This window comes from Pan troglodytes, chromosome 8 (genome assembly GCF_028858775.2).
Source record: "Pan troglodytes isolate AG18354 chromosome 8, NHGRI_mPanTro3-v2.0_pri, whole genome shotgun sequence".
Classification (NCBI taxonomy): domain Eukaryota; kingdom Metazoa; phylum Chordata; class Mammalia; order Primates; family Hominidae; genus Pan; species Pan troglodytes.
The window spans coordinates 61,348,759-61,376,711 of NC_072406.2; the positions used below are offsets into that span (position 1 = coordinate 61,348,759).

Sequence of the window (27,953 nt, forward strand, 5' to 3'; positions counted from 1 at the left end):
GTTAAAAACTAAAAAATAAATATCCACGCATCCATACTGATATCAAGGAATTAGTGAACAATAAACAAATGAAAAAAGGGGGCCATTCTTCCTTATAGAAGAATTCCAAATAATACATCTAGAAAGACTAAGGGAAATAGAAAATCACCCTTAGTGCACCATAGTAAAATCTGCTTCAAGCAAAATCTACTGATGAATGCAAGATTAGTGGGCAAAAGTTCAAGGAAAAACAAGATATTTGCAAGCCTTAACATATCTCCCCTAAGATTTTTATTAATTACTGTGGTGGGTTTAACATATCCATAAATTCATGACATGCCTCCCTTCTGGAGGTGGAGCTTAACTCTCCTCACCTTGAATGTGAATTGGACTCAGGGACTGGCCTCTAACAAACAGTCTGGAAAGGAGAAAATAGTAACTTCATAGTAAAGAAACCTGGCAGACACCACCTTAACCAAGTGATTGAGATGAGCATCACCATTAACAAGATATATTGTCGTCATGTGCCCTGATACCATGCAATGAGAAGGGAGCTCCACCTCTGTGCTCTTTGTCCCCAAAATCCGTAACCCCATGATATGGTTTGGCTCTGTGTCTCCACCCAAACCTTATCTCAAATTGTAAACCCCAGGTGTCAAGGGAGGGAAGTGACTGGGTTAGGGGGTGGTTTCCTCCCCGCTGTTCTCATGACAAGCGAGTGAGTTCTCATGAAATCTGATGGTTTTATAAATGGTAGTTTTTCCTGTGCTCACACACACCCTCTCTCGCCTGCCTCCATGTAAGATGTGCCTGCTTCCCCTTCCACCATGACTGTAAGTTTCCTGAGGACTCCCCAACCATGAGGAACTGTGAGTCAATTAAACCTCTTTATAAACCTGTTTACAAATTACCCAGTCTTGGGTAGTATCTTTATAGCAGTGTGAGAACTGACTAATACACCCCATTTCTAATGCTCAGAAAACCTCAGAGAGTACCAAATTGAGGGACATTCTAAAAAATCACTGGCCACTACTCTTCAAAAGTGTCAAGGCCAAGAAAGAAAAAGAAAGCCTGCAAATCTGTCTTGGATTGTTGGAAAGCAAGGGGATATAACAACTAAATGCAATGTGAGATCCTGGATTTGGATCCTGCACCAGAAAAGGAACATTAGCAGGTAGACCAAAATCTGGTTAAGCCCAAAGTGTAGTTAATAGCAATGAACCGATGTTAATTTCTTAGTTTGACACATGTACCATGACTATGTAAGAAACCAACACTAAGAGAAGGTGGATGAAGGTACATGGGACCGCTCTGTGCCAGCTTTACAACTTTTCTGTGAATCTAAAATTGTTTAAAATCAAAAGCTATGACATATTTTCTGGAAAACATGTGCAGCAGTATCTTTGGAGTAATTATCAGGTAAATGTATGCAAGCAGGTCCACTTTCTATTTTATACATTTCTGAATATGGCTTTTCTCCCGCTTGAAACAGAGCATTTATAATATAAACTATTTAGATTTTTAAAGAGTTACTCTGGGAACTAAGTATGGAGAAAGGCTGACTCAAAAGCTGGCATCTGAGAATAGAGAATGTTTTTGTTTGGGGACAAAAGTTTCTAAAACTTTCTGTATGTTTTGAGTTAATAAAGGCACTGTTTTGGAATCTGAGTTGTGTCTGAGGCTTAAGGTATGATAGGAATACAGAAGACGGTTACTCACCAGCGTGACTTTTCTCTGTGGTTTCAGCAGCTTCGGTTTATGGAACGTGGGGGCTATCGGAGCTGTGGAAGTAGGTCAAGGGTTTAGCTTGCAGTTCCTCCCAGAACACTTAGTGGCCACACATTATGAGCATCAGGGACATATTCTGAGAGGTCTCATACCCCTTCCTGGTCCCATGGAAGAACTTTCTGATCTAGGTGTCAGCAAGTGCCCCTCGGCGGGGGTGATCCTACCCTAGTCTTTGAACGTTTTGTCATCTCCCCCAGCAAGGTCAACAAAACAACTCTGCATAAAACTCTGCCAGCTACATGGATGTCAGGTGTGCAGGTGTGAACCAGATGCACCCAGTGAAGGCTGAAGCTGGGACCTTCCCTGGGAGACTCCGTCCTACCCACACACTAGCGCTGATCACAATGACTCTTGATCCTCACAGCAGCCCTGTGAAGGGAGGGTCTTATTGTCCCCACTTAACAGAAAAAGAAAGTGAGGCCCTTCCCACGGTGTCATGTCACTAGTCTTGAACCATTTAGGATTTGAACTTGGCATTGAAAGTCAGGCTCTACCACGTACCTAAGTCTCACTTTCAACTTTAGTAAGGGTGGGTAATATCTACTGTGGAATGAACGACATCGAGTAGTATGATGCCTGGCCCAGGCAGGCGTTCTCTACTCCCTTCCCTCCCAGGTCCATGCTTTTCATCCCCCTGCAGTACAACCACACCCTCCAGCCCTCTTTCCACTCCATGTGTGCTCAGCCTCACCAACAGGCTTCCCCACAGGGCTTGATGTGTCCCTAGGGGAAGCATGCAAAGCCCACAGTTGAGGAATAGAATTGTTCATTTGGGCAACCCTTGTATTCCCCCAACTATATTTCAAATTTGCTGAGGTATGAATATCTCCTAAATTGACCAGTTATTTTAGGAACTATCTATAGTCAGTCTTGGTTCTCCTAATACTCTCGCAGTTCTTTCCTCCAGAAACACCTATCTTCCTCACTTACATTGCTCTAAATCATAACTGGAATCACAGGATAGCCGTCATTTTATACCCAGAGCAACTGTGAAATAAATTTCACACCTGGTTGACATCTTTAAAAATTCAGAGAGCTTTTCTTCCCTTGAATGAACCAAGAAGACTTCCTCATCCCAACCCACCACCCCACCTCATGTGTGGCATGTTTTAATAGTACAAAGTGAAACACAATCTGGAATCATCTGTGGATGTTGATCTTCCCCCTGCTAAAGCTATGCTAGGCCCTTGCTTCCTCCTCCAACTCCACCCCCAACCCAAGTACTGGGCTAACGGCTGAGGTGGTTGAGCACCAGTTATGCCCAGAATCTAGGTGGGGGTCCAGACTATATAATCATTAAATGTCATGTCATATTCCCCATCTGCCTATGCTCCCTGTCATAATCCAACATGGAACCCCAGACCCACAGGGATCAATAATGATAGTTTCCAGGTAAGAAACTGCAGGCCAGCTCCTTACCTTTGGCAGGGACTGCAGGAGGAATGTCAGGCTTCTCCTTCTGCCTCTTGCCCTTCTTGGGCTGTAGTGGGGCCAAGCTGGTCACGCTAGTGACAGTCTCCCCTGAGCTGTAGAAGAAAAAGTTTCCAGTGAAACCAAAGGCAGATTTGTTGCAAAAGAGAAAGGAAAAAAAAAACCCACAATAGCTTCCAATAGTTTCTGAGTGCTCCCTGTGTACCTGTGTAAGGGAAGGTTATCATATGGGTAGACTGGAAACACTCTGTGCTCATCTCCAGGGAGGTCTGGAAGTCTGGTACTGATCTTTGGCCAAGATAAGAAGGATGAGTTGAGCCAGTTGGTGATTTATAATGAATGTGCTGTTTACAGTCCCAAATTCCTTGGAGGGACTCAGGGTTAGCTTGTGTACATTGCCTAGGGATGCATGGGTTGATGGTTGACACCTGGTTTAACTGATTACACATTTTGGCTTGGCTACATCACCAGTGGGGTATTATTTATGCCACTAGAAGTTTCTGCTTGAGCTCCCTAAAACCAAGGTTCCTTGCACACACCTCTGTGGTTCATAATCCAAAGGCAAACATCTCCCCAGCAACTGGGAAAGGGTTCTGGGGAGCTGCACCTGGATGTGTCTGGGGTCCCCTGTGACTGCCGGAGCTTTCTTCTCCTGCTGCACCTTTACCTTTAGGACAGGTGAAGGGAGCTCACCTTGAGGAGCGCTGGGAGTGTTTCCAACTACCTTGACCCTGTGTAATTACTGCAGTATCAGCTTCTTAATATGTGTTAGCCATAAGCCAAAGGGACGGGAAGATAAGCCTTTTACATTACAGGTAAGAAGGCCAAGGCTTAAAGAGGCTACATGATTGCTCTAAGTGACATTGTTGGTAAGCAGCAAATAGGAAAGCTGCAAACATACACTGCTCCGATATGAAACTTGTTCTCGGTGCTACTCATGGGCTGGAGTTCGCAAACTTTCTTGAATGACCACTCATCTTCTTGCAAATGCTTCCTATTCGCTCCAGTAATCCAGAGGGAAGTACCTTTTATAATCTCTTGTCCGCAGGCACATGTCCCAGCTAGGTAAGTCCAGGTCTCAAGAGAGGCTATCTCGCTAATACATACAGAATTTCTAGAAATCCATAAAAATATGACCCAATCATCAAAATAAAAGAAGGTTGGAAACAGGCAGTTTTTACACATAAGGAAAGACTCATTTACACATGAAAACATGCTAAAGCTCCCTCAGGACAGAGGAATTCCGTTAAAGTATACTGACTTCTTTTTTTTTTTTTTCCAAATCAAAATGGCTGCAGTCAAATGTGAGGCAAAGCACTATTGGTAGGGGTGCAGGGAATCTGGCACTCAAAAGTATTGCTGGCAGCAGCGTGATCTTTCTTGATGGAGAATGATTTCGTAACATCTATCAAAATTACAGGCGCTTAGACTCTTTGACCTGGCAATTTCATTTCCAGGAATTCGTTCTATGGATATCCTTGCACATGTAGGAAATGTTGTGTGCATAAGATCAGTCATTACAGCACTGTTTATAATAGCAATGAATTAGAGACAGCTCATCTTCCATCAGCAGGGGACTAGTTGAGTAGATTATGGTGAATCCGTGCATAGGGTCATCTGTATAAAGACGAAGAAGCTACGTGTGTCCTGATAAGGAAAGATGCATTGCTAAGTGGAAAAGCTAGGTGTTGGACAATGTATAAAATGTGCCACTTTTACATAAAAATAAGGGGAAATAAGAATATATATTAGCATTTGCTTACACATACATAAAGAAGCTCCAGAAATATTCACAAGAATTTAAAACTAGTGGTTCCCTAGAATGGGGGTGCTAAGGAACTAAACAGATGTGAGACAGGACAGGGAGAATCATTACTGGATATGTTTATAATTAAGTGCAAATAAATATACACATGGGTAATAAGAGGCTATTCTAATAATAGTCCTAGATATATAAAAATAAATAAAAACTGAATCACACGTTGTGGGATAAATTCCAAGAATACAGTTCCCACTGAGATTCCCCAAAGATGCCTTATTTTTATTGGGAACGGAGATTCTAACTGGTCATAGCTTTAGAGTACAGGGTCAATTGTGTAAATTCACAAATAGCCAAAAAGAATGTGAATTTACAAAACTGTGACCAACAATAGCAAACAAGGGATCCTAAATTCTCAGAATTGTTTACATATACAACCACATGTTCAGCTTCATTCTGTAGTTTTATAAACTCTTGAAATGCCTATTTCTTATTTCCAATATAAAATAATGCATGCTCGTGTTTAAAAAGGGTAATTACAGGCATGGAAACCAAAGAAAATAACACTGTCATAACCAAAACACAACCTTCATAAATATTTTCACTCTTTTTCCTCTTCCTTGTTTTTGCTTTTAAACAGACTTTATTTTTTAGAGAAGTTTTACATTCACAGAAACATTGAGTGGAAGATACATTTCCCATATAGCCCCCACCCCCACACATGCACAGCCTCCCCCATGATCAACATCCTGCACTAGAGTAGGGCATTTGCTACAACTGAGGAACCTACATTAGACATCAGTATCCCTCAAAAGTCCACAGGTCACCTTAGGGTTCACTCTTGATGTACAGTATATTCTATGGGTTTGGACAAATTTATACTGGCATGAACCCAGCATCATAGCATCATACAGAGTAGTTTCACTCCCAAGTATCCTCTGTGCTCTGCCTATTCATCCCTCCCTCTACCCTAACCCTTGGCAACCAGCGATCTTTTAACGTCTCCACAGTTTTGTCTTTTCCAGGATGTCACAGAGTTGGAATGATACAATATATAGCCTTTTCAGATTGGCCTCTTTCACTTAGCAATATGCAATTGCCCTTCCTCCATGACTTGTCATGGCTTGACAGCTCATTTCTTTTTTTTTTTTTCTTTTTTTTTTCTTTTTTGAGACAGTCTCTCTTTGTCACCCAGGCTGGAGTGCAATGGCACGATGTCAGCTCACTGCAACCTCCGCCTCCCGGGTTCAAGCGATTCTCCTGCCTCAGCCTCCCGAGTACCGGGGATTACAGGTGCCTGCCACCATGCCCAGCTAATTTTTGTATTTTTAGTAGAGATGGGGTTTCACCATGTTGGTCAGGCTAGTCTTGAACTCCTGACCTCAGGTGATCCACCCGCCTTGGCCTCCCAAAGTGCTGGGATTACAGGCATGAGCCACTGCTCCCAGCCTGATAGCTCATTTCTTTTGGGCACTGAGTAATATTCTGTCATCTGGATGTACCACAGTTTATGCATTCACCTGCTGAAAGGCATCTCAGCTGCTTCTAATTTTTAGCAATTATGAAAAAAGCTGCTATAAACATCCATGTGCAGTTTTTTTGTGTGTAGATACAAATTTTCAACCCTTCCTTGTTCATATATAGTGTTTTTTAAATCATATTATATTATAATTTTGTATTCTTATTTTTACTTAATCTAAATTTTTCATATTGTTATATTCTCATACTATTCCAGTGAGGAAATAAGCCGATGTTTACTTAGCCATTTCCCTAACATCTAAAGATCTCATTTCTTTCTCAGTTTAATATAGAAATGACACTGCTAAAAATGTATTTGTGCATAATGGTTTTTTATTCTTAGACTTTCATTTTGGGGTTGAATTTCTAAAGCTGGAATTACCAGGTCATGGAAAAGGACCATTTTCAAGGCTATTTAATACTTACTGTCAAAATGATTTTTGACAAGTTAGTACTACACCACAGCTATGCCACTCAACAAATGAGAATACCTACGTCACCCTCCTTAACACCATTTGTCAATTTTTTTAAAAATGACTCATTTAATGAAGAAAAAGCTGATTCCTTTTTTATTTGCATTTCTCTGATTTCTAGTGATAATGGACACTTCCCATGTTTGTCTAAGGAGTTTTCTCATTTATGATGGAAGGATAGCTCCTTCTCTTGATTTAGGATTTTTTTTTTTTTTTTTTTTTGGATCTTGATTTAGGATTTTCTTGATCTCTGCTCTTGATTTGGGATCTTGAGCTTTTCTTACAGGTTTGCAAGCAACTTTTACACCATTTGGACATATTTATTGAAAATATTTTTCCCAATTCCCTCTGAATTCTGGCTTTTTGTTCCATGCACAGTTTTTTAATTTGTTTTTGCTAAAATCTTTTGACATTTTCCTTTCTTCTTTTGCCTCAAAACTTGGGTAGTCTCCCCAATTGCACCTCGCACGGTGTAGAATCAAATAATATTTCCACTTCCTATTCTCTTTTTGGATTTTTTTTAACTGTTTAATATAAAATGGAAGTTTCTGGAACATCATTTTTGTGCACTTATAACATTATGTTCAGGGATTTCCTTAAGGTGGAAAACACCTGCTTTGTCATCATAATTTTCCTTCAAAACAGTAAAACTGCACTAAATTTAATTTTAATTCATATTTCGACAATTTGATCTCATTTAGACAATGAATCACCACATTGACATAGGATAGACACTCTCTCAGAATCTTGTTTCTCCCCTTGAGCCAGCAGGACTGGTCGGAATATTTGGCTAAGAAAGTCCACCTTATGATTAACTTACAAGAAAAGTTATTCGACATCTCGGATTGGAACAGGGCTATATTTTGTCTCTGACACAACAGAGCAAGCCTTGTTGGAGTGAGTCAAACCAAGAAAGACAGAAAACAGGCCCGCCCGGAAACTCCCTCTAAATTAGAGAGCTGTTTGATTAGAGAGAAGTGCTATTTGTGGGAGCTCATTGTGGAGCAAGGCTATTTTTCTGCCTCCAACAAGGGCAGGCAGGATGTCGCACGTGCAGAGGCCTTGCTGTAAGATGTACCAGGTTCCGGCCTGGCCACCTGCCAGAAGGAGCTTGTGTCCCACAAAGGCTTGGCAGTTCTGCTCCATGACACACAGCGGCTGGATTGAGTGAACAGGTTCTGAACAGGGGTCAAAAGGCCACTAAAGCTGATTCTACTTTGACCAGAGAGGTGACCCTGGGCAAGTCACTTACTTCCCCGGGCTTCCACCCACCAATCTGTAAAAGGGGAGGTGTATGTTGGCTATCTCTCTTGCAAAGTTATGAGGGTCAGATAAGAGAGCATAGCCTAAATTAGATGGGGTGTGAAACAGCTAAATAGCAACTGACCCTAGTCTCCATTGTACAGGTGCAGTGTAGACGTTTCATGGTACTACCCAGGGAGGATGATGTTGCCACTTGGGTATTTCATGGTGCCCTTGTTTCAGCCCAGTGAGTAGGGCTGCAAGTTTCAACTTAGACATTGATCAGAAAGTCTTCCTGCCCAGGATATTACAGCATGACATCCCCTTGACAGCTGCCCTCCCACTGATAGAGCGGTGCTGGAAAGCACCACTGCAGGACAGACCAGGCAGGTCATGAGAGAGGCTGCATTCCTGAGCGATGGGCAGCCACTCCAGAACACCAGGCAAAGCAGCCAACCTAGATTTTGCAAGGTATTGAACAAATTCTGAGCAACCATATTTTTCAGAAACTAAAGTTAACAACAGTAACAGCTATGTTTGTGTCCATCCTATGCAAGGCACTGTGGAAAGAGCTTGGTATCCGTAACCTCTGGCCCTCCTTGTTGCAAAAACGGGGCCTCAGAGAGATCAGGCCCTTCTCAAAAGTCACCAGCTGAGAAGGGGACATGGGACTTGATCCATGTTGGCCTGCTTCCTCTGGCCCTGAAGCAAGGACCCAGGACCCAGCCCAGATAACAGATAACAAGAACACTGGAACAGGAACAAGGTCAATAGAGCCAGAGCCACAGTGGCTACTCCCAGTTTAAACCATCTCCCTGAAGAGAAGTACCAGAAGGAGACATTAACATTCCACTGCATTTCAAGTCTGATTTAGATTCAGCGTGGGGAACCCACAGCACTGTCACAGCTGCTCAAACTCCTGCCCCAAAGGGAGGAGGAGAGGCCAACCCAGGTAGTGGGGTCTTGGGGACTGAGGGTGTGGCTGGTGCCTAAGACCCAGGGCCATCCTGAGAAGAAAGCGCAGAGGAGTAAGGGGGCATGTGCCTGGAAATCGCCTGGAAGAAGTGATGTCAGCTGCCAAAATGCAGGTGGGCATGGTGGGCTAGCCAGCTGGGAATTTTGTGCCTCTAACACTAAGAGTATTTGGGAGCAGAAGGCGGGGAGCAGTTTATGCAGGAGGAACAGCATAAACTGAGCTGATTCCACCAAAAAACATAATTATAACTAAGAAGCATGCACCCAGCCACACTCTGCTTTCAAAACTAAATGTGAGGTCAAAGCAACTTGTGCTGAACCACAGTGCATGTGGCATCAGGAGTCCTCACCCCTGCCTTTAATGTCCCTGGGCCATCAAATGGTCCTTCTAATATAGTCTCTCTCTGGGATGTGTGGGAGGTGCAGCGAACTGTGTGAGCCAAGGGACTTTCACAAATCCAGCCATCCCAAAGATGCTGGGTGCTTCCTCTGGCCCAGGGCGATCTTTGCACCCGGACATACGAATTACAAATCAAAACACTTCTTTGAGGTCTGTTCAATCTTTTTCCTTCTTGAATGAGTAGATGCCCCTCCTCCTGGGCACAAAGCTGTCTGTCACACTCCAAAGGGATGTATTGTGGTCTGAACTGGGACACCTAGGGATGTCAAATGCTTTCGTCAAGCCAAAGATCCCCATTCAGAAACCCTTAGTGCGTGGAGCTAATGGAGCTGTGTTGGCTCCAGTCCTCCCAACATCCTTCCAGGCCCCCTGAGCTCTTCTTGCTCCACACATCTTTGAAAGGTGTCGCTTCAGCTGATTATTTTACTTCCAGAAACGTCCATGTATTTCCTGTCTTCTTGCCTATCTTGGTTCTGACAAGAAAGATGTCTGACACAGATGGAGGGAGGGATCCATCCGTTCCTTTCCAAGCAGCTCTATGGCCTCCTTCCAAGATTTCACACAGCACACTCGCCACCCCATAACCCCATGCCCAGAACATTATGTGCAGAATCTTGAAGGAGGGGCATTGGTCTCCACAACTATGGTGGCAATTCGTTGCCATCTTTTAAAGTAAAATGAATAATAGTAACAACTGTAGATACCCCTTCTCCCCAAGGTCAGCTGCCATTGATAAAGGCCAAGAACTCATGCAAACAGGGGGAGTTTCCTAATGTCTTGCCTTAGGCTTTTTGAACTTGCTCCAGCAGCTTTCCCTGCCACTGAAACACACAAAGTCAATTGGTTCCATATGCCAGGAGCTGCTTAAAAGTTGCAGAACTTCACTTTCAAGATGGATGAATGGTGCCACCCACTCACAGGGACCCTTTGAAATGATCCTTTTCCATTAAGTGGGTGACATGTGCCAACCACATAGAATTGTGTCTAGTGCACAGTAAGTGCCTACAGGGAGTCACCTATCATGACCTTACTGGCAGTATTATCCATCATTATTACCACAGAAACTGCTCTCCGAGTCCTTGAATCGGAAGCAGGACAAGGCAGTATTCTCTACAACCCAAGTGAGTGCCTATGCACCCAGAAAGGATGCCAGACCCTTGTGGGTTGCAAAGCCGTGCTCTCTGCTGCATCTGCTCCATGACATTTCTGCATGCATCCTCTGCACAGCATTAGAATAAATGCTACTCCTTTGTGAGGTATTTGCCAAGCCATCTCCCTGTCCACAGTGCCCTCATGACCTTTACAATAAATGGTTTACATCACCCAAGAAGCTCATCCTTAGAGCCACAAGAAGCTCCTGCAGCCGCGAGGGAAGCTCTTCCTTTGCATTTCCCTGCTGGCTTCACGAAGTCCACAGCAGAGACTTTGCCAGGCTGGCGTTTTTGTTTGTGCTAACATTTTTTTACACTAGCTGGTGAGATCAGGAGATACTTTAGTGGTGCTCCACAGGGTCGCAGGCTTGGCTCCTAGTAATAATGGCAGGGAGAGCTGACTCCTCAGCATCTGCCCAGCCAGGGGTAAGGCTGTGTTTGGGTGGGAGACCCCACTCCCTGTTCAGCTTCAGTCCATGCTGGAGGCTGCTCCACTAACTGCCGGGTTGTGCCTGCTGGTTAGGAAGAGAGATGACTCATTCACAAAGGCCATGGATGGATGCATGTGGGCTGACCCCTGCTGGTACCTGTCCCTGCCCAGGGGAGCCTGCCTGGCCTGGGTTCTCATCACCACCTAGACACAGCACTTCCCAGAGAAGGGCAGGGGCTGGAAGCCACCACCCTGATGACCCTGTGTCCCTCTGGCTAGAGCTGCCCTCAGACCTGCCCACTGTAGCATCCCTAGTTAGGTGAGCTGCAAGATTCCTTCCTGGACAAGACATTCTGAGCCGGCTTTTCTGTCACCTGGTATATTAGTTCATTTGTGTTGCTATAAAGGAATATCTGAGACTGGGTAATTTATTAAGAAAAGAGGTTTATATTGGCTCACGGTTCTGCAAGCTGTGCAGGAAGCACGGTGCTGGCATCTGCTTCTGGGCCTCTGGTGAGGGCCTCAGAAGCTTCCAGTCATGGCGGAAGGTAAAGGAGGGGCCCGCATATCATCCGGCGAGAGGGGAGCAAGAGAAAGACGGAGGAGGGGCCAGGCTCTTTTAAACAACTAGATCTTCGTGTGAATTCATCAGGTGAGAGAACTCATTCATTACAAGGACAGACCAAGCCATTCATGAGGGATCTGCCCCCATGACCCAAACACGTCCCACCAAGCCTACCTCCAACACTGGAAACTACATTTCCACATCAGATTTGAAGGGAACAAATATCCAAGCCATAACCTGGTTTGTAAATGACAGACGGCTAGTCATTGGTCTAATCATTGGCAGTTTCATCCATGCTCTTAGTCTGAGGAAACCAACTGTGCCTTGCAGAGTTTTTCTGAGAATAAGACATAAATCCAGTAAAGAGCTGGGCTGCACCAGTCTACGACCACTGTTCTCTCATTGAATTCCTATGGAAACCCTTAGCGACAGGGACAACAGGCAAGTCTGTGCCTGCTGTGGAGGATGAAACATTCCCAGAAAGGCTGAGTAAGTGGCCCAAGTTCACAAAGCTGTCAAGTGGCACAACTCTACCTGACACTGAAGCTGTCGGAATCCAGGTGCATATTCTTTATGCCAGGAACCACCCCCATCTCACAGGCCTGCCCTCCCCACTTCCACCCCTGCCTGGAGGGCTGTGGAAGAAGGACACTGGGCCTGAGTGCTTGGATGCGGTGGGGACATGACAAGGTAGTAATGACCGTGGGGGCATGGGAGGGAGGTGGCCAGGGAGACCCCGTCCCTGAGTCTACTGCCCCCATCCTCACCACCTTGCTTGCTCAGGTGGACGTGGGCAGAGGGAGGGCACAAGCATGCATGTGGGTTAAAATCCAAGCAAGCAACAGTGAGAAATGGCTGGGGCACAGCATAAGTCTGTTTAGAGTTCTGGTGTTCTTTGAGACTGAGGGTTCACTCAGGAGGAGAATGACCTGACTCTGACACGTGTCCCAGAAAAGCCCCTGAAAGAACTGATTAATCTGACCCTACAACTGATCACAGTAAAGCCTGTTCATTTTGGTGAGGTTTGCTTTTGCAAATAGATGCCTCTAATGAGAGGCCATTGGACCTCTCGAAGTCAGGGGCTGCAATGTTTCTGCAGCCATCCTCAGCTTCCATATCTATACCCTGCCGCTTCTCCTTCCATTGCCTTGACTTTCTGTACCATTCATTGCTGCATTATAACTTCCCTCATTGGCAAGTACTTTATTGTCTCAATCCCATAAGTAGAGATGAAGCAAAAGGCCAGGAGACATCCTGGCTGGGAATTAGCTTTGTGGTGCCCCTTCAGTCCTCCTCACAACTTTCCTTGCCCTGCAGGAAAGAAGGCATCTGGATCCATTGGAGAGTCATTGCAGAATGGACTGCATCACAGCTCTGTGCAACTGGGGTGATTTCGTTTTCACTCCGGGTTTCCAGGAATTTTGGAGCAATTTTATATCCTCCAGCTGAGCTGCTCTCAGGGCTGTCCTCCCTGGGAAGGGCACATTGAACCTCACAGATCCCTGAGACGCTGACTCAGGCCCTGCTCTCTGCTCTGCATCCTCAGAGCATTCTGCCCTGGGAAAGGAAAAGTCTCCCACTCCTGAAGGTCAGGGCCACCCCTCCAAGAGACAGCAATTTACAACCTCAGGGACAATAAACATTCAAGATGAGATTTATTTTCCTTCCGTTTGAACTTTTCTTAGCAAGTCATGGAATTCCCTTGAGTCTCCAGGTTCTGGCCCAGTTACTTGGCAAGGCCCCTCATTCAGCGACCGCAGCCTCAGAGCCAGCACATGGTCTCTTCCGGAGGCCCTTCCCCTCCCCTGCCTGAGGGTTTCCAACCCAGGCATCTTCTCCTGACCCTGTGCTTTTTTTCTATTCCCCCTTAGGATGAAATGGTCAGAAGCCAGAGAAGGGCATTCTTCTTGATCACAGCTTAAGACTCCAGGGCCCCATTTGCCCATGGCAGCAGCACAGAGCAGGCAGACAGATGAGGGTGCTGGGACCTGGGAGCTACTGGCACAACAGGGACGGGAGGAACTGCCTGGGCTACAGAGGCAGAGCACAATTCAGGCCAAAGCCAGGCATAAAGGCAAGAATTGACAAATTCACTAGCACTGGCGGCCAGTCTGGGCTGCACTAAGTCAAACAGGCATGAGGTTCTAATCAGGAAAATGAATGCAAATTTGGCCAGGAGCTGACTACCAGGTTGGGTCAAGGCCTGGCCCTAGCAGGGTCCTGGGATGGAGGTAGAGTAAATGCAGGCTTTCTAGAGGCAAATCTGTGGGTTGACCCAACAGGAGACTGCTCATAGGGAGAACTGCCACTCAGACACCCAACCAACCTGACAGTGCCCAGCATGGCTGGCAGAGAAGGAGGCAGCCTTTCAACAAGATTCTGCAGTCATCTTGACCTCATTTATCCCAGGGCTTTGGGGAGATCAAACTCTAATGTCCACCAGGCTGGGATGACATCCTTGCTGTACTTCCAGCCTCAGTCAGCCCCATTTCAGAATGAGGAAACTGTAAGGGAAAAAAGAGGGGCCCCAGTCGCCAGAGGCTGCTTGCTAGACACAAAAGGCCAGACAAAAACATCACAGAAAGCAAATCCTGAGCATGTTGGCGGGCTGATCATCTACAGCTCTGACAATCTCCAGCCATTATCCAAGTCTGAAATGCCAGAATCACCCTAGTCTTGGGGGCCTTATTGGGACATATGCTTGAAAAAAGAAACAAATGGTTTTATTGAAGCATAGTTGACGTACCATAAAATGTACTCATCACAGGTGTACAATTCAATAGCTTTTAGATTCATGCATCACTACAATACAGTTTTAAAACATTTCTATCACCCCCAAAGGTTCCATCTTGTATTTTTATAGTTAATCCCCACTCCCACCCTCAGCTGTAGGAAACCACTAATCCCCTTTCTGTCTCCATAAATGTACCTTTTCTAGGCATTTTATCCAAATGGAATCATATGATATGTAATTTTTTGTATCTGGCTTTTTCCACTTATTATTGTTGGGGCTCATCCATGCTTTGGTCCATACCCAGTGTGTTCCTTTTTATTACTAAGTGGTACCTCACTGGGTGGATATATTCATTTTGTTTTCCAATTCACAAGTTGATGGATATATCTAGATTGTCTCTGGTTTCTGGTTATCATGAACACAGCAGCTATGAACAACTGCATATATGTTTTCATGAGATATATGCTTTCAGTTCTCTTGGATAGGTTCCTATGAGCGGAATTGCTGGGTCATAGGGTAACTTAAAGGTTTTAAGAAACCACCAAGCTGTTTTCCCAAGTGGTGGCACAATTTTATATTCCCACCAGCAATGTACAAAGATCCAATTTCTCCACATCTTTGCCTGAAATTGCTATTGTCTGTCTTTTGAGTTATAGCCATTGTAGTGGGGGTATAGTGATATCACCTGTGGTTTTAATTTGCACTTCCCTAGCAGGTAATGACACTGAACATCTTTCATGTACTTGCTCACCATTTGGATATCTTCTTTAGGAAAATATCTGCTCAAATCTTTTGTGCCCATTTTTAATTGTGTTATCTGTCACCTCATTATTGAGTTGTGAGAGGTCTTTATATATTTTAGGAACAAGTTCTTTATCGGTTATCTGATTTGCAAATATGGGGCTTACTTATCTTTTCATTTTCTTAATGGTGTCTTTGGAAATGCAAAGGTTTTTAATTACATCAATTCTTTCATTTATGGATCCTGTGTTTAGTATCACTTTGCCCAACCCAAGGTCACAAAGATTTTCTCCTGTTCTCTTCTAGAAATGTTGTAATTTTAGCTTTTATGTTTAGGTCTAAGATCTATTTTTAGTTAATTTTGGAGGCAATGTGAGACAAGGGTCTCAATTTATGTTTCTGTATATGGATACCCATGTGTCCCAGCACTGTCTGTCAAAAGGACAAAGCTTTCTCTTTAGAACTGCCCTGCCATCTCTATCAAAAGTCAGTTGGCCATAAATATAAGGATTTATTTCTGGACTCTCAATTATGCTACATTGATCTATATACTTTATATCAATACTTCAGTGTCTCCATTACTCTAGCATTAGAATAAGTTTTGGACAGAAGAACTGTAAGTCCTCCGACTTTGTTATTTTTTAAAATGTACATATATAATCTAGAATCTGTGTGTCACTTTCAACAAAAAACTGTTTCCGCATTTAGAGATTTTCCTGCAGTCGTTTTGTTATTAATTTCTAGTTTGATTTCACTGTGCTCAGAGAACACATTCTCTATTATTTCAATTATTTCAAATTTGTTGAGGCTTGTTTTTCAGCCCAGGATATGGTCTATTTTGATGAATGTCCCATGGAGCCTTGAAAAAATAATTGTTTTTTACTGTTGGTTAGAGTGTTTGATCTGTCTCAATTGGGCACCACTGGTTGATTGTGTTGTTTAGATCTTCAATAACCATGCTAATTGTTTATCTACAGCAGGTCAATCAGTAGATGAGGGGGAGGAATTGAAGGATCTAACTAAAACTATAGATTTAGCTATTTCTTCTCTCTGTTCTTTCAGTTTTTGATGTTTAAATTTTGTGGTTCTATTGTTTGACTTGTACTCATGTGGAAACTTGTCTTTCTGATGGATTGAGCCTTTATCATTTAATGTCCATCTTCGCCTCTAGTAAGGTTTTTTGCCCTGAAGTCCATCTTATCAGCTACAGTACATCCACGCCTGATTTATTTTATTGTTTGTGTGTTATATCTTTTTCCATCCTTTTACTTTCAATCTACTTATGTCACTGTGTATAAAGTGAATTTCCTATAAAAAGCATACCAGTTGGGTCATTTTTCTAATCCACTCTGTGAGTCTCTGAAATTTGATTGATGTATTTAGACCATTTACATTTAAAATAAATAATATTTCAGCAATTAAGGCTACCATATTATTGTTTGTTTTCTGGTTATTTCTTGTAATTCTGTAATTCTCATTCCTCTGTTTCTTTGTGTTACTTGCATAAATTTTAAGATCTACCTATAGGAATTCTGAGTGTATTGTTTTTGCAAAGTTATTTTAGTGATTGCTTTGGTCATTACAATACACATATGTGACTTTACACGGTCTACTGGCACCAACATTCCATTGCTTTGACAGGACTTTTGACTTCTATTTAGGTCATTTTGCCTCACTCACTTTTAAACAGTGTTGTCTTGAGCATCAGACAATTCTATAATTTTTATTTAAATCCTCAAATGTGATTTTTAAAACTCACGACTATTCATGGAAAGAACACTCTACCATATGTACTCCTATTTCTGCTCTTTCCATTATTCCTTCTTCCTTCCTAAGGCTCCAACATTTTTTTCTGTTTCAAGATTATATTTTAGTCATTAAAGTAGGTCTGGCAGTGACAACCTCTTTTAGCTTTCCTTCTTCTGAGAATGTCTTTATTTCCCTTTCATGCCTGGAGGACAGTTTTGCTGGATATAAAATTTGGGGTTGGCAGTTCTTTTATTTTGGTATTTAAAAATGTGCCATTTCCTTCTGCCCTTCATGGATTCAGAGCAGAAATGCACTGTCATTCAACTTTGTTTTCTGTTCAATTATCATGTGTTTTCAAGTGGATTTTATTGAGATTATTATGCCTGGCATTCACTCAGTTTCTTAAACCTATAGGGCTTTGTCTTTTGCCAAATTTGGGGAGTTTTCAGCATTATTTCTTCTAATACTGTTTTAGATTTACTCTGTTTATCCTCTCCTTCTGGAACTCTGATGATAGAATGTTGGATCTTTTGTCCTGTAGGTCCCTGATGTCTGTTCATTTTTTGTTTGTTTTTAGTCTATTTTCTCTCTGTTGTTCAGATTAGATAAATTCTATTGCTCTGTCGTCCACTTCACAAACTATCCACTGACATCTCCACTCTCCTATTGAGCCCAAACAGTGAGTTTTTCATTTCTGTTTTTGTACTTTTTAGTTCTATAATTTCCATATGTTTGTTTTTTTCTTTATTGGCTGAGATTTTTTTATTTTGTCAACTGTTTTAAGATAATTTGAATTGATGATTGAATCTTTTTTTTTTTTTAATAAAAACTGCTTTAAGGCTGCAGGTGGTCCCTCATGCCTGCAATCCCAGCACTTTTGGAGGATGAGGTGGGTTGATCACCTGAGGTCACGAGTTTGAGACCAACCTAGACAACATGGTGAAACCCCGTCTCTACTAAACATGCAAAAAAATAGCTGGGCATGGTGGTGGGTGCCTGTAATCCCAGCTACTTGAGAGGCTGAGGCAGGAGAATCATTTGAATCTAGGAGGGTTGCAGTGAGCCAAGATCATGCTATTGCACTCCAGCCTGGGCAACAAGAGTGAAACTCCATCTCATAAAAAGAAAAAAACTGCTTCAAAATTTTTGTCAGATAATTTCAACACCTGATTCATCTCAGTGTTGATCTGATCTATTATCTCTTCTCATTCAAGTTGTGATTTTTGTGGCTTTTAAAATGATGGGTGGTTTTTTTATAGTAGCTTGTCAGAAGGTCCCAGGTCCTATATAAATCTCTTATTTTTGTAGGCAGTCACCCAGGTTTATCACGTAATCTTGGTCTGCTTCTATGGGCTATAGTTCCAATGGCATTTTCATTTTCAGAGCCTTTACAGTATTATTTTGGTCTGTTTGGTTTATATGGTGCCACTGGGCCCTGCTGGTGCTGCCAGAGGGGACAGAGAGAGTTTCCTCAGATTTGGAAGCTGGATGTTTTTCAGTAGGGGAGAGAAGCCTCACACCCATGGAGATGAAGAAGCTTCCTTGCTGGGCCACTTTTGTGTCTAGGTGCCTCTTGCTGGCTCTTCCCTGAAGGCTTGGTGTCACCTGGTTGAGGAAGGGAGTCTGAGCCTGGAAGAAAAAGTGAGCTCTTCCTCTGGTGCTCATTGTGGGAGGAGCCCCTGATCCATCCTCTCTGTAGCTGATGCTGGGCTCACTTGAGATTTTCAGGGGAACTCCCCTTTGATCCAGGGGAGGAATGAGCTTACCTGAATGTTTTCTGTTGCTAGACTGGAGTAGGAAAAAAGCAAGTCTGGGTGACCTTCTGCTGTTGGATGGGAAAACATAAGATGTCTAGCAGTTGTGTTACTCCTCCAGTCCTGGGATTCCAAACCAGTTTACCTTCTTTTCACCACCTTTCAAAGTCTTCATTTGGTTGTCTCTTATGTTATTTCCAAGGTTTAAAGCTTTACTCAGCAGGAAAGAGAAGGAAGAAATTGACCTATGCCATCTTGTCTGGATCAGAAGTCCCAAATTTTTAAACACTTTGAATTAGCAATATCTCTTATAACTATTATGTTACCTATAAAGTGTGCCTCACCAGCTAAAAACAGGGCATACAGTAAGTCAGCATTGGTGAAGAGAATTGGGGGTGTTTGTGGTCAAAATGTATCAAAGTGGTTCAGAGCAGGTGTGAGCCCCTTCCTAAACTGGGGAGCAGCTCTGCAGGACCATACACCAAGCCTCCTCCAGCAAGCCTGCTGGGCCAGCAAAAGCTGCATGCTCTCTGGATCCCTGGGGGTGAAAACCAGACTGTAGACCTTGGAAACATGCAAATGCATGCAGGATACACATTTGCAGCCATATTTGTGGACAAATATGCAGACCTTTAGGTAAAACTACAAATTTAATCAATTTATTGGTAATATCAAAAGAAAGTTAAATGGCAAAGAGTTTCATCTGAAAAAAGGAAGAAAATATTCTTACCTGTTCTGAGGGCATTTCACCAAATAATGTCTCACTGTGAAAGGAAAAATAATAGAAGATGGTAAACCAATGCTACTTCAGATATATATGCTCCAGGAATTACAAGGAAATGCCGGGAGCCAGGTGTTGTTCAGGTATTGGTGCTATACCACCCAACTCTCAAGACTTGCATTCTTCTGTTTGGAAGAGCACAGCAGAGCCATCACATGGACACAACAGTGACTGGATATGTCCCAGCCAGGGATCTAGCCAGGCATTAAGCCATACACCCCAGACTTCCTGGGTATTCATTTTGGGCCAAGGCAGGTTAAGTTGGGATCCTGGATAACAGAGTCACCCAACCTCTAAGCTCTGCCTGAGTCATAAGAAAGCCCTCTTGAGGCCAGATGGAATAACCTGCCCATTTAGAAGCTCCTCATTGAAAAATGAGTTTGAATTCTCTGATTAATGCTCTTCCAGGACTAAAAAGAGGCCCTCGGGAAAACAGTCTTGGACCAAAACCTCCTTCTACAGGAAAACCAAATGATTCTGGCTGCAGAGGATAAGTAAGAATACCTAGGCACATAATCCAGCAAGTGTCCACTCTGAGGTTCACAGCTGAATTTACTTCAAATAGAGGTAAAGCTGAAACAACCAGGGGGACCCTTGAATTGTGTGGTAGATTGTTACATCAGTGGACTCAGTGAATCACACCTCCTTGTATGTGTCCACACCCATGTGTACCCTCTCCCAAACTGACTCTGGGCTTGGCCATATGAACTTGCTTTGGTCAAGAGAACATTAGCCAATGTGTCACAAGCAGAGGTGTAAAAGACACCTGTGCTATGGGGTTTGCCCTCTCTTGTTGCAGGGAATTCTTCTGTCACCACATGAGGAAGCCTGGCTAGCCTACTGGAAGATGAGACTACATGGAGCAGACACCAGCTGTCCCAGCCAAGGCCCCGAACAACCAGGTCCCAGGTAATGCATCAAGAGACTGCAGCTGCATGAATGACTCCAGCTGAGACCAGCAGAAGAAATGGTCAGCTAAGCCCAGCCCAAAATGGCAACCTGTGGAATTGAGAGCAAATAATAGTTGCTTTAAGCTGTTACATATGGGGTGATCTGTTCCGCAGCTTCCAAAGTAAGATGAGAGAATCTCAGCTTCAAATGGAACTGTACAGGTTTATCTCGTTCAGCCTCCTATTAATACCTAAACTCTTTCTCTATTCCATTTACCGAGCATCTACTGTATACTAGATAATCTATAGATGCAACAATAATAACAACCATAGTTAGTATTTATCGAACATTTCATGTGTCCCTGGCACTATTCTAAGCTTATTAGATGGATCAGTGGTCTTCAGTCTAGGGTCTGGATACCCCTGGGTACTCTTTGGAAAAACAGTTTTAAGGAATCACCTTAACAACCTCACCTCCCATGGTATTCTTTCCTAAGAATGCATTCTCTTAGAACATTCCTGAGGTCTGGCCATATTCATTTCCCTTCCCCGCTTTTAACATCACCCTTTTCTATTCATAAAATCAAAGCACACCATCCTGGAGACCTGTCCCAGATTGAAACGTAAATGGGGCATCAAACAAGAATTAATGTAAAATATTAATATCTGTGTCAATAAAGCAAATTATTAACTAGGCAACTAAATCTTTCGCAAGGGGGGGGGATGTTTCTAATACTTTGCTTTCAACAAGGATTGAATAATGACCTAATCCAATTGTCATCTGGTAGAGTATTAAAAATCATTTTGGATGATAAATCATGATGTGACTTTTGACATATACCTTGGAAGTAGTTCTAAAAATTGAGGAGTATAAGAAAATTTCATTCATTCATTCATACTCTCTTTATATTGAAGTATTTCAGAGCTAATATCTATTAACAAAATTGATGATAAATTTTATCCCTAAAAAATTCATACCAGGGCATATGAAGTAAAAATAAAAATCAATTTCAATAAAAATGCATTCCCAATAAATTTTGCTTTTTATGGCTATTATGTATCTAAATGTATGATATGTTTATGTCATCTTGATTAATCTTATGCTAATTTTCCAAAGTTTACTAATTGTGCAATACTAATAAGTCAATCTAAAAAATATTTTAACAGACACTTATGAAATGAGGAAATTAAAAAATTATTAATTTAAATTTGTACACATATATTATCTTACAGATAAGTAAAATAGGGTAATCAATAAAGAACCTTCAAAACAAAAGATGTATTACAGTAGGATGAAATTTTGTGGGGAAGTGTACTGAAGATAAAAATTCAAGGAGAAGAAGGAACAATACAAAATTTCTTTTTTTTTTCTTTTTTTTGGTCAATTTATTTATTTATTTATTTATTTTTTAAATTTATTTTTTAATTATACTTTAAGTTTTAGGGTACATGTGCACATTGTGCAGGTTAGTTACATATGTATACATGTGCCATGCTGGTGCGCTGCACCCACTAACTCGTCATCTAGCATTAGGTATATCTCCCAATGCTATCCCCCCCCCACCCCACAACAGTCCCCAGAGTGTGATATTCCGCTTCCTGTGTCCAGTTAAAGCTTGTTTGGGTAGGTACTTTTTTTCTCATGATGGCTTTAAATAAATGAAGACAGTCATTAAATTCAAGACATTTAGATGTGAAAGAAAGATGGATCTAATCATTTCATTTTTAAGATTTCAAAGATGGAAATTACATCTTTCACAACAATTTACATGTATGATGAAAAAGTTTAGATGTCAACAAAAAAATGATTGAGTGCATAGTTTTTGAAATTATTTTAGGAACTATGCAAGCAAAAAAGTTTGAAGACCACAACTTTGCATTCTAACTTAATCTTCACAGTAGCCTTGTCATTACTTTTATCTTACAGCGGAGGACACTGAAACACAGAGAAGTTAATAAACTTGCCCAAAGTCACTCAGGTGATGTTACGGGCTGAATTATGTCTCCTCCACTGAGCCTAACTGAAGCCTAATCCTCAGTACTTCAGAATGTGACTGTATTTGGAGATAGGGTCTTTAAAGAGGTAATTAAGTTAAAATGAGGCCATTAGGCTGGGCCCTTATCTAATCTGACTAGTGTCCTTAAAAGTGAAGGAGATTGCAACAAAGACAGGCACAGAGGGAAGACCATGTGAAGACACAGGGAGAGCAGCGGTCTCTAAAGCCCAGGAGAGAGGCTTCAGGGGAAATGAATCCCGCTGACACCTTGATCTCAAGACTTCTGGCCTTTAAAAGTGTGAGATAATAAATTTCTGTTGTTAAAGCCATGCAGTATGTGGTACTTTGCTGTGGCGGCCTCAGCAACCTAATACACCTGGGAAGTGCCAAAGTTGGGCAGCTTGGCTCCAGAGCCCTCTTGTAACTACAGTCATCCCTCATATCTTTGGGGCATTGATTCCAGAACCTCCCAAGGATACCGAAATCCGAAGATGCTCAAGACCCTTATATAAAATGGAGTAGTATTTCCATATAACCTACGCACATCCTCCTGTATACTTTTAATCATCTCTAGATTACTTGTAATACATAATACAAGGTAAATGCTATGTAAACCATTGTTATGTTTTTTATCAGTATGATTTGTATTATTGTATTGTTATTTTTAATTGTTTTTTAATCAAATATTTTTTATCCGAGTTTAGTTGAATCCTCAGTGCAGAACCTGTGGATAGGGAGGACCAACTGTACTCTGCACCATTCTCAGAGACACTGGGCAGCTGGCGTCAGGGGTCCTGCAGGTGGGGAAATAGAGTCTCACAGAAGAAATGGCCAGACCACTGTGCCACAGCTGGAGCCAAGCAGAGATGGCACTGGGACCCAAGATAATCCCATGAGCTGACCGGTGTGTTGGTAAGTCCAGTGCTCGGGGTAGCAAGATGAGCAGCCTGGAGATCAGGAATGCAGGGAACAGTAGAGCAGCTGCAGTGTTCCCCGGAGGCAGGGAGCTGACTAAGAAGGGCCAGGAGCCCGATGAGGCCAGACAGTGCCAGGGTACAGGAGACGCACCCCTGCCAGCGCTTGCTGAGGCACCGTTCTGAGATGTCGGCAGCATGTATGTGGGGTTGATGGTCCCATTAAGAGGGACTGCCAACAGGACCAAAAGTGATTTTGGACATCAAAGATGAGGTTTACAGGCACCTGAGAAATAGACTTCACTGAGAGTCACCCTTAAATATGCATAGCATAATTAGTGCTATTAATACTTACCGAAGTGTGCCAACCCAGATTAGCCTCCCCAAGAAGCAGAAATCCTAAGAAAAAGATTCAAGTGTCAAGAGTTTATGTGGGAGGCGATCCTAGGAAACCCACTGGAAAGTGTGGGAGACCAAGAAGAGAATCAGCCAATAAAGGGTGCATAATGGAGCCAATACACCCAGTGGGCTGTGGCCTGGCACCAGGCACTTGACCTAGAAGCAACCGTCCTGCACAGAGGTGAACATTCAGGACGTGTTCTCAAATGGTGATTTTAGGATCCTTAGGACTTTGAAGACTCTGAAAGGAAGGCTTATTTTTGCAACTCTCCTGATAAGAAGAAGCAGGCCCTGGGCCACTCCCTACCACCCCCACCCTTTCTTCTTCTTTTCAGCTGAAACCATGCTGCTCACACTCTCGCCCCATGGCCAACCTCCCAGATGGCATGTCCAGCCTGAAGCCTCTGTCTTCCCCATCTAGACCTGTCCCTATCACCACTGCCACCCCAAGCTGGGTGATTTGAGGTGGAGGCAGCCTTACTCCCATCTTATCAGGCCCCGTAGCAGTGTTGGGACCTCCAAGGCATGGTTGATATCTACCCACCTTACCCCTATGCCCTGGCCACGTCTTCTGACCTCCAGGTTTTGCACAGGCCCCGCAATAGGACCCATGGATGTTTCTGCTGTATCCATCAAGTGTCTGCACTCGAGGCAAGGACTGTGGCAACCCTGGCGTTGCAAGGGGTCACAGTACTTCATGCACAGTAAGCACCCAGGAGCATTTTCAGAGTGAAGGACCACAGTACTCTCCCCATCTCCTGCAGCCCAGCACAGGCTGGGAGCCCTGCAGCCTGAGAAAGCACCTCCCTCATTCAGGGCTCAACCCGCAGCCCCTGCCTGCATTTACCTAGTGGGAGAGAAAGGACCAGGGTGCACCCCTTACTACACACAGCCCTGTTTCCACCATGTCAGGCCCCAGAGCCCAGCCCCCTCCAGGAATCAGTCCTGCCTGGACAACCTTCCAGGCCTACAGTTATAAGGACAGGACCACCTCTATCACCAAGTGGGAAGCTGAGGAGAAGCAAGTCCTCCACCTCCTGCCCGTTTGGCACAAAAAGCCACTTAGAGGCCACATTTCTCACATGCAAAGGACCAGCATGTACAGCTGTCTGTCCAGGGTCCCATAGTCCCACATGGCAGCCATGAGCCCCAGGTGGCTATCAAGTCCCAAAATGTGATGAATCCAAAATGAGATGTGCTGGAGTGTGAGATCACACCAGATGATAAAGCCACACCTTAGCATAAATAAAGAAATATCACATATCTCATTCATCATCTTTATTTGTTGATACTGTTGGAATGATATTCCAGATACAGTGGGTTAAGTAAAAATATTAAAATTAATTTTACCTGTTTCTTTTTACCTTTCTGAATGTGACTACTAAAAAAAAAAAAAAATGGTCAGATCACCTGTATGGCTGACATATTTCTAGGGGGCAACATGAAAAGGGCCTTCACTTGTCTGAGCAGCTGGGCTGCCAGTGGTGAAGGGGCACCCCAGGAAGGATGAGCCCTGCACATGAGAAGGTGCCCCTGCAGCTGCCCATGCCAGGAACGGCAGTCACTCAGCACAGTGAAAGTACCTCCCACAGCCCCAAGTGGTAAGAGGAACCTTCATTCCAATGTTAGAGAAGAGTCAGGAGTTCAGAAGACCCACTTTATAAATAAGGGAGCTTGAATCTAGGCAACAAGTCCTGTGCTCTGGGGAGGCTAACCAACCCCCACAAAGGAAAGATGGGTGCTCAGGGGGCCTGACCAGAGAGCCAGCTGAGCCTCCCGGCACCCACTGAAGAACCAGAGAGATCTCGCTCCAGCTGTCCAGGTATTTGACTCCAGATGAATGAGTCCTTCCTCCTCTCAAAGGCCCCAGGCCATCCTCTGCTCCTCATCCACAGCCACCCCATTCTGTGCTTGGAGGCCTCCTCCCCACCCGAGTCTGGCTGTGGGTGGGATGCAACCTCCAGCTCCCTTTTCTTGCATCTCTGGAAGGAACAGCCACAGGCCCTTAGCTTCATCCTCATGGAGAAGCAGAGTGCCTGGGACAGGGGAGTCATGGGTGTTTAACCAGCCTTGGGAGGTTCTGTTTCCAGTTCTAGCACAATCTGTGCAAACCAAACAGTATCACAGCTCACACTGATGAGTACAGAGAAAGAAGCCAGGCCACTCCTCTTTCCTATCTAGTTCGAGTTTGTGCCTTAAAAACTGCACATTTAAAAGCTCAGACACAGAAGGTTGGATTGTTGGAGCCACTCCAAGGCAGCAGGTCAGGACTAATTCGCGAACAAGCAAAAGCCTTTGGAAACAAGTATGATTGAGGAACCAGAAGAATAATTCCAGGCTGGGCCCTGGGCCACCAGGATTGGTGTTTTCCAGGATGACTCAGTGCTGTCAAGGCCCTGGGATGAGGTGCCTGGCACTGCGGGCACAACAAAGAGCAAGGACAGAGACTTGAGGCTCAGGAGGGAAGGGGAAACATGTTTGTGCTTGGCAAGCAACATATGTGTGCAATCAGCTCCAGCTCACTGAATGTTGAGCGCCCTTAGAGGCAAAGCAGTGCCAGGCTTGGGGTGAGGGCAGAGAAGCAGCAAGGCTGAGAGTGAAGAGGGGCTGGCCTGTGGCCTCCTGGCTCCTGGGATGGGCTGTGTTTATCTCAAGGTCCCACTGGGGGTTGCATCCGGAGTGGGACCAGCTACTCTGATGTCCTCTTTCCAGGCAGATGTTGCTGCAGGTGCTGGAGAGCAGGTGCCGGGCTCAGCTCTCCTGTCCACACATGTGTAAGCAGCCTGCATACCTTGATGCCCTCAGCTCCCACACATGCAGGAGGGGTTGGGTCTCCTGAATGTGGTCAGGATGAGGGAAGCCCAACAAACATACAACTGCATAGAGAGACTGGAAACCATGAACAGAACAAGGGCCTGTATCTTCCTCAAACCAAGCACTGTTCTCAGTAGTGTATAGATGTACTACTAATTTTAATCGAGGTGATGCAAAGTTTGTTATAGTGCAGTGCATTAAATGACAGAATATGTTATATTTGAAAGTTAAGAGTGTTGCAGGTTTTAGTGATGTCATTTCTGAGGATCAGTGGGATCTTTGGACACACATGGCTTGGTCTACAAATGCTTGATTGCTTCCAATGAGAGCCATGGCCACCTTCAGCTAATCCATAAAAGGAGGAGCATCTTGCGGTGCAGCCTGACATGGGGGGATGTGCCCTGTGCCTGCTGTAGCGCTGGTACCTGCCAGAGCCTAAGACTTTGGAATCACTGTCAGCCCCATGGCCCAAACCCCTTCTAAACCTGCTTGGATGCAAATAGGGCATGCTCCTCAGGAACCAGCTGGTTGCTGGGGTAACAGCTCAGCACCACCAATCCTCAGGCCCCACAGGTGGTCGCTGTTATGCCCCAGCCACCAGGAATGATTGGGCAGTATCCCTTAATCCTCCTCAAACTTGCTCCTTGCTTGCTTGGCCTCCCTTGCTTCCCACTGGGCCTGGCAGTGAGAAGAGACAGCAATAAAGTCTCCTTTGAGTGTTGATTTAAAGATAACCACACATTCCTCATCACTCTTCCTCTTCCCTAAGTCTGGCCCGTCCTCACAACTTGCTGTAATTGATAGAATGTGGTAGAGTGACACAGTGCCAGCGTCCAGTCTAGGCATGTCCTTGGAGCCTGGAGCAAGTTGGGGGGTATGGCTACCTTGCTGGTGACACCACAGGGAGAGAAATATCACCAGCCCTGCTGTCCTATTTGTCTCAGAGGCAGGCCCCAGGGCTGAGAGTGGCACTACCTTGGATCTCCAGTCCTGGTCAACTTCAGGTGGCTGAAGACACACAGATGACTCCAGGTGACACTGCCAGAAGAACCACCCAGTTGAGCCCAGCCCAGTGCAGAATCTTGACCAAATAAATGTTGTGTTAAGCCACTACTTCCTGGGTGATTTGTTACTCAGCAAGAGATAACTTGAACATTTTGGGATTACCAGTGTGTGTTGACAGGAAAGGCAACTATTCTTAGTTATACCTTCAAAGCCAGGAAAGAAGTCTTGACCACCTTAAAACAAGGCCATATTTATCATATCCTTTCTGTCCTATCACATCATTTTTGTTATTAAATTTCATAGAGAAAAAAAGTTAGGAACAGTCCAGGCCTCATGGATCTACAGATCCATGCAGATCTACCAGCAAATCTACCTGCCAATCTGCTTCTGGAACACCACCTGAGCCTGAGAAACCTTCTTGGGCACCATCTAGGGGAGGGAACACCCTCAAAACCCCTTGCAGT

The 27,953-nt window shown here is 43.9% G+C and overlaps 1 protein-coding gene across 7 annotated transcripts in view; it reads right to left on the reverse strand.

Moving 5' to 3' along the window:
* VSTM4 (V-set and transmembrane domain containing 4) overlaps positions 1-27,953 on the reverse strand; it is a 112,391-nt gene that overhangs the window by 41,008 nt on the left and 43,430 nt on the right. For 6 of the 7 annotated variants that reach the window (XR_008537385.2, XM_054659550.2, XM_054659551.2 and 3 more), the window contains exons 5-7: positions 19,420-19,453; positions 3,187-3,293; positions 1,699-1,760 (exon numbers count right to left, since the gene is read on the reverse strand). Coding sequence is in view for 6 of the 7 variants with exons in the window: in XM_054659550.2 (XP_054515525.1) it covers positions 1,699-1,760; positions 3,187-3,293; positions 19,420-19,453 (203 nt within the window). In the remaining variant the exon portion in view is untranslated. Of the gene's footprint in view, positions 1-353; positions 398-1,698; positions 1,761-3,186; positions 3,294-19,419; positions 19,454-27,953 lie in introns of all 7 variants that reach the window. The other variant, XM_016918255.4, reaches the window with a different exon arrangement.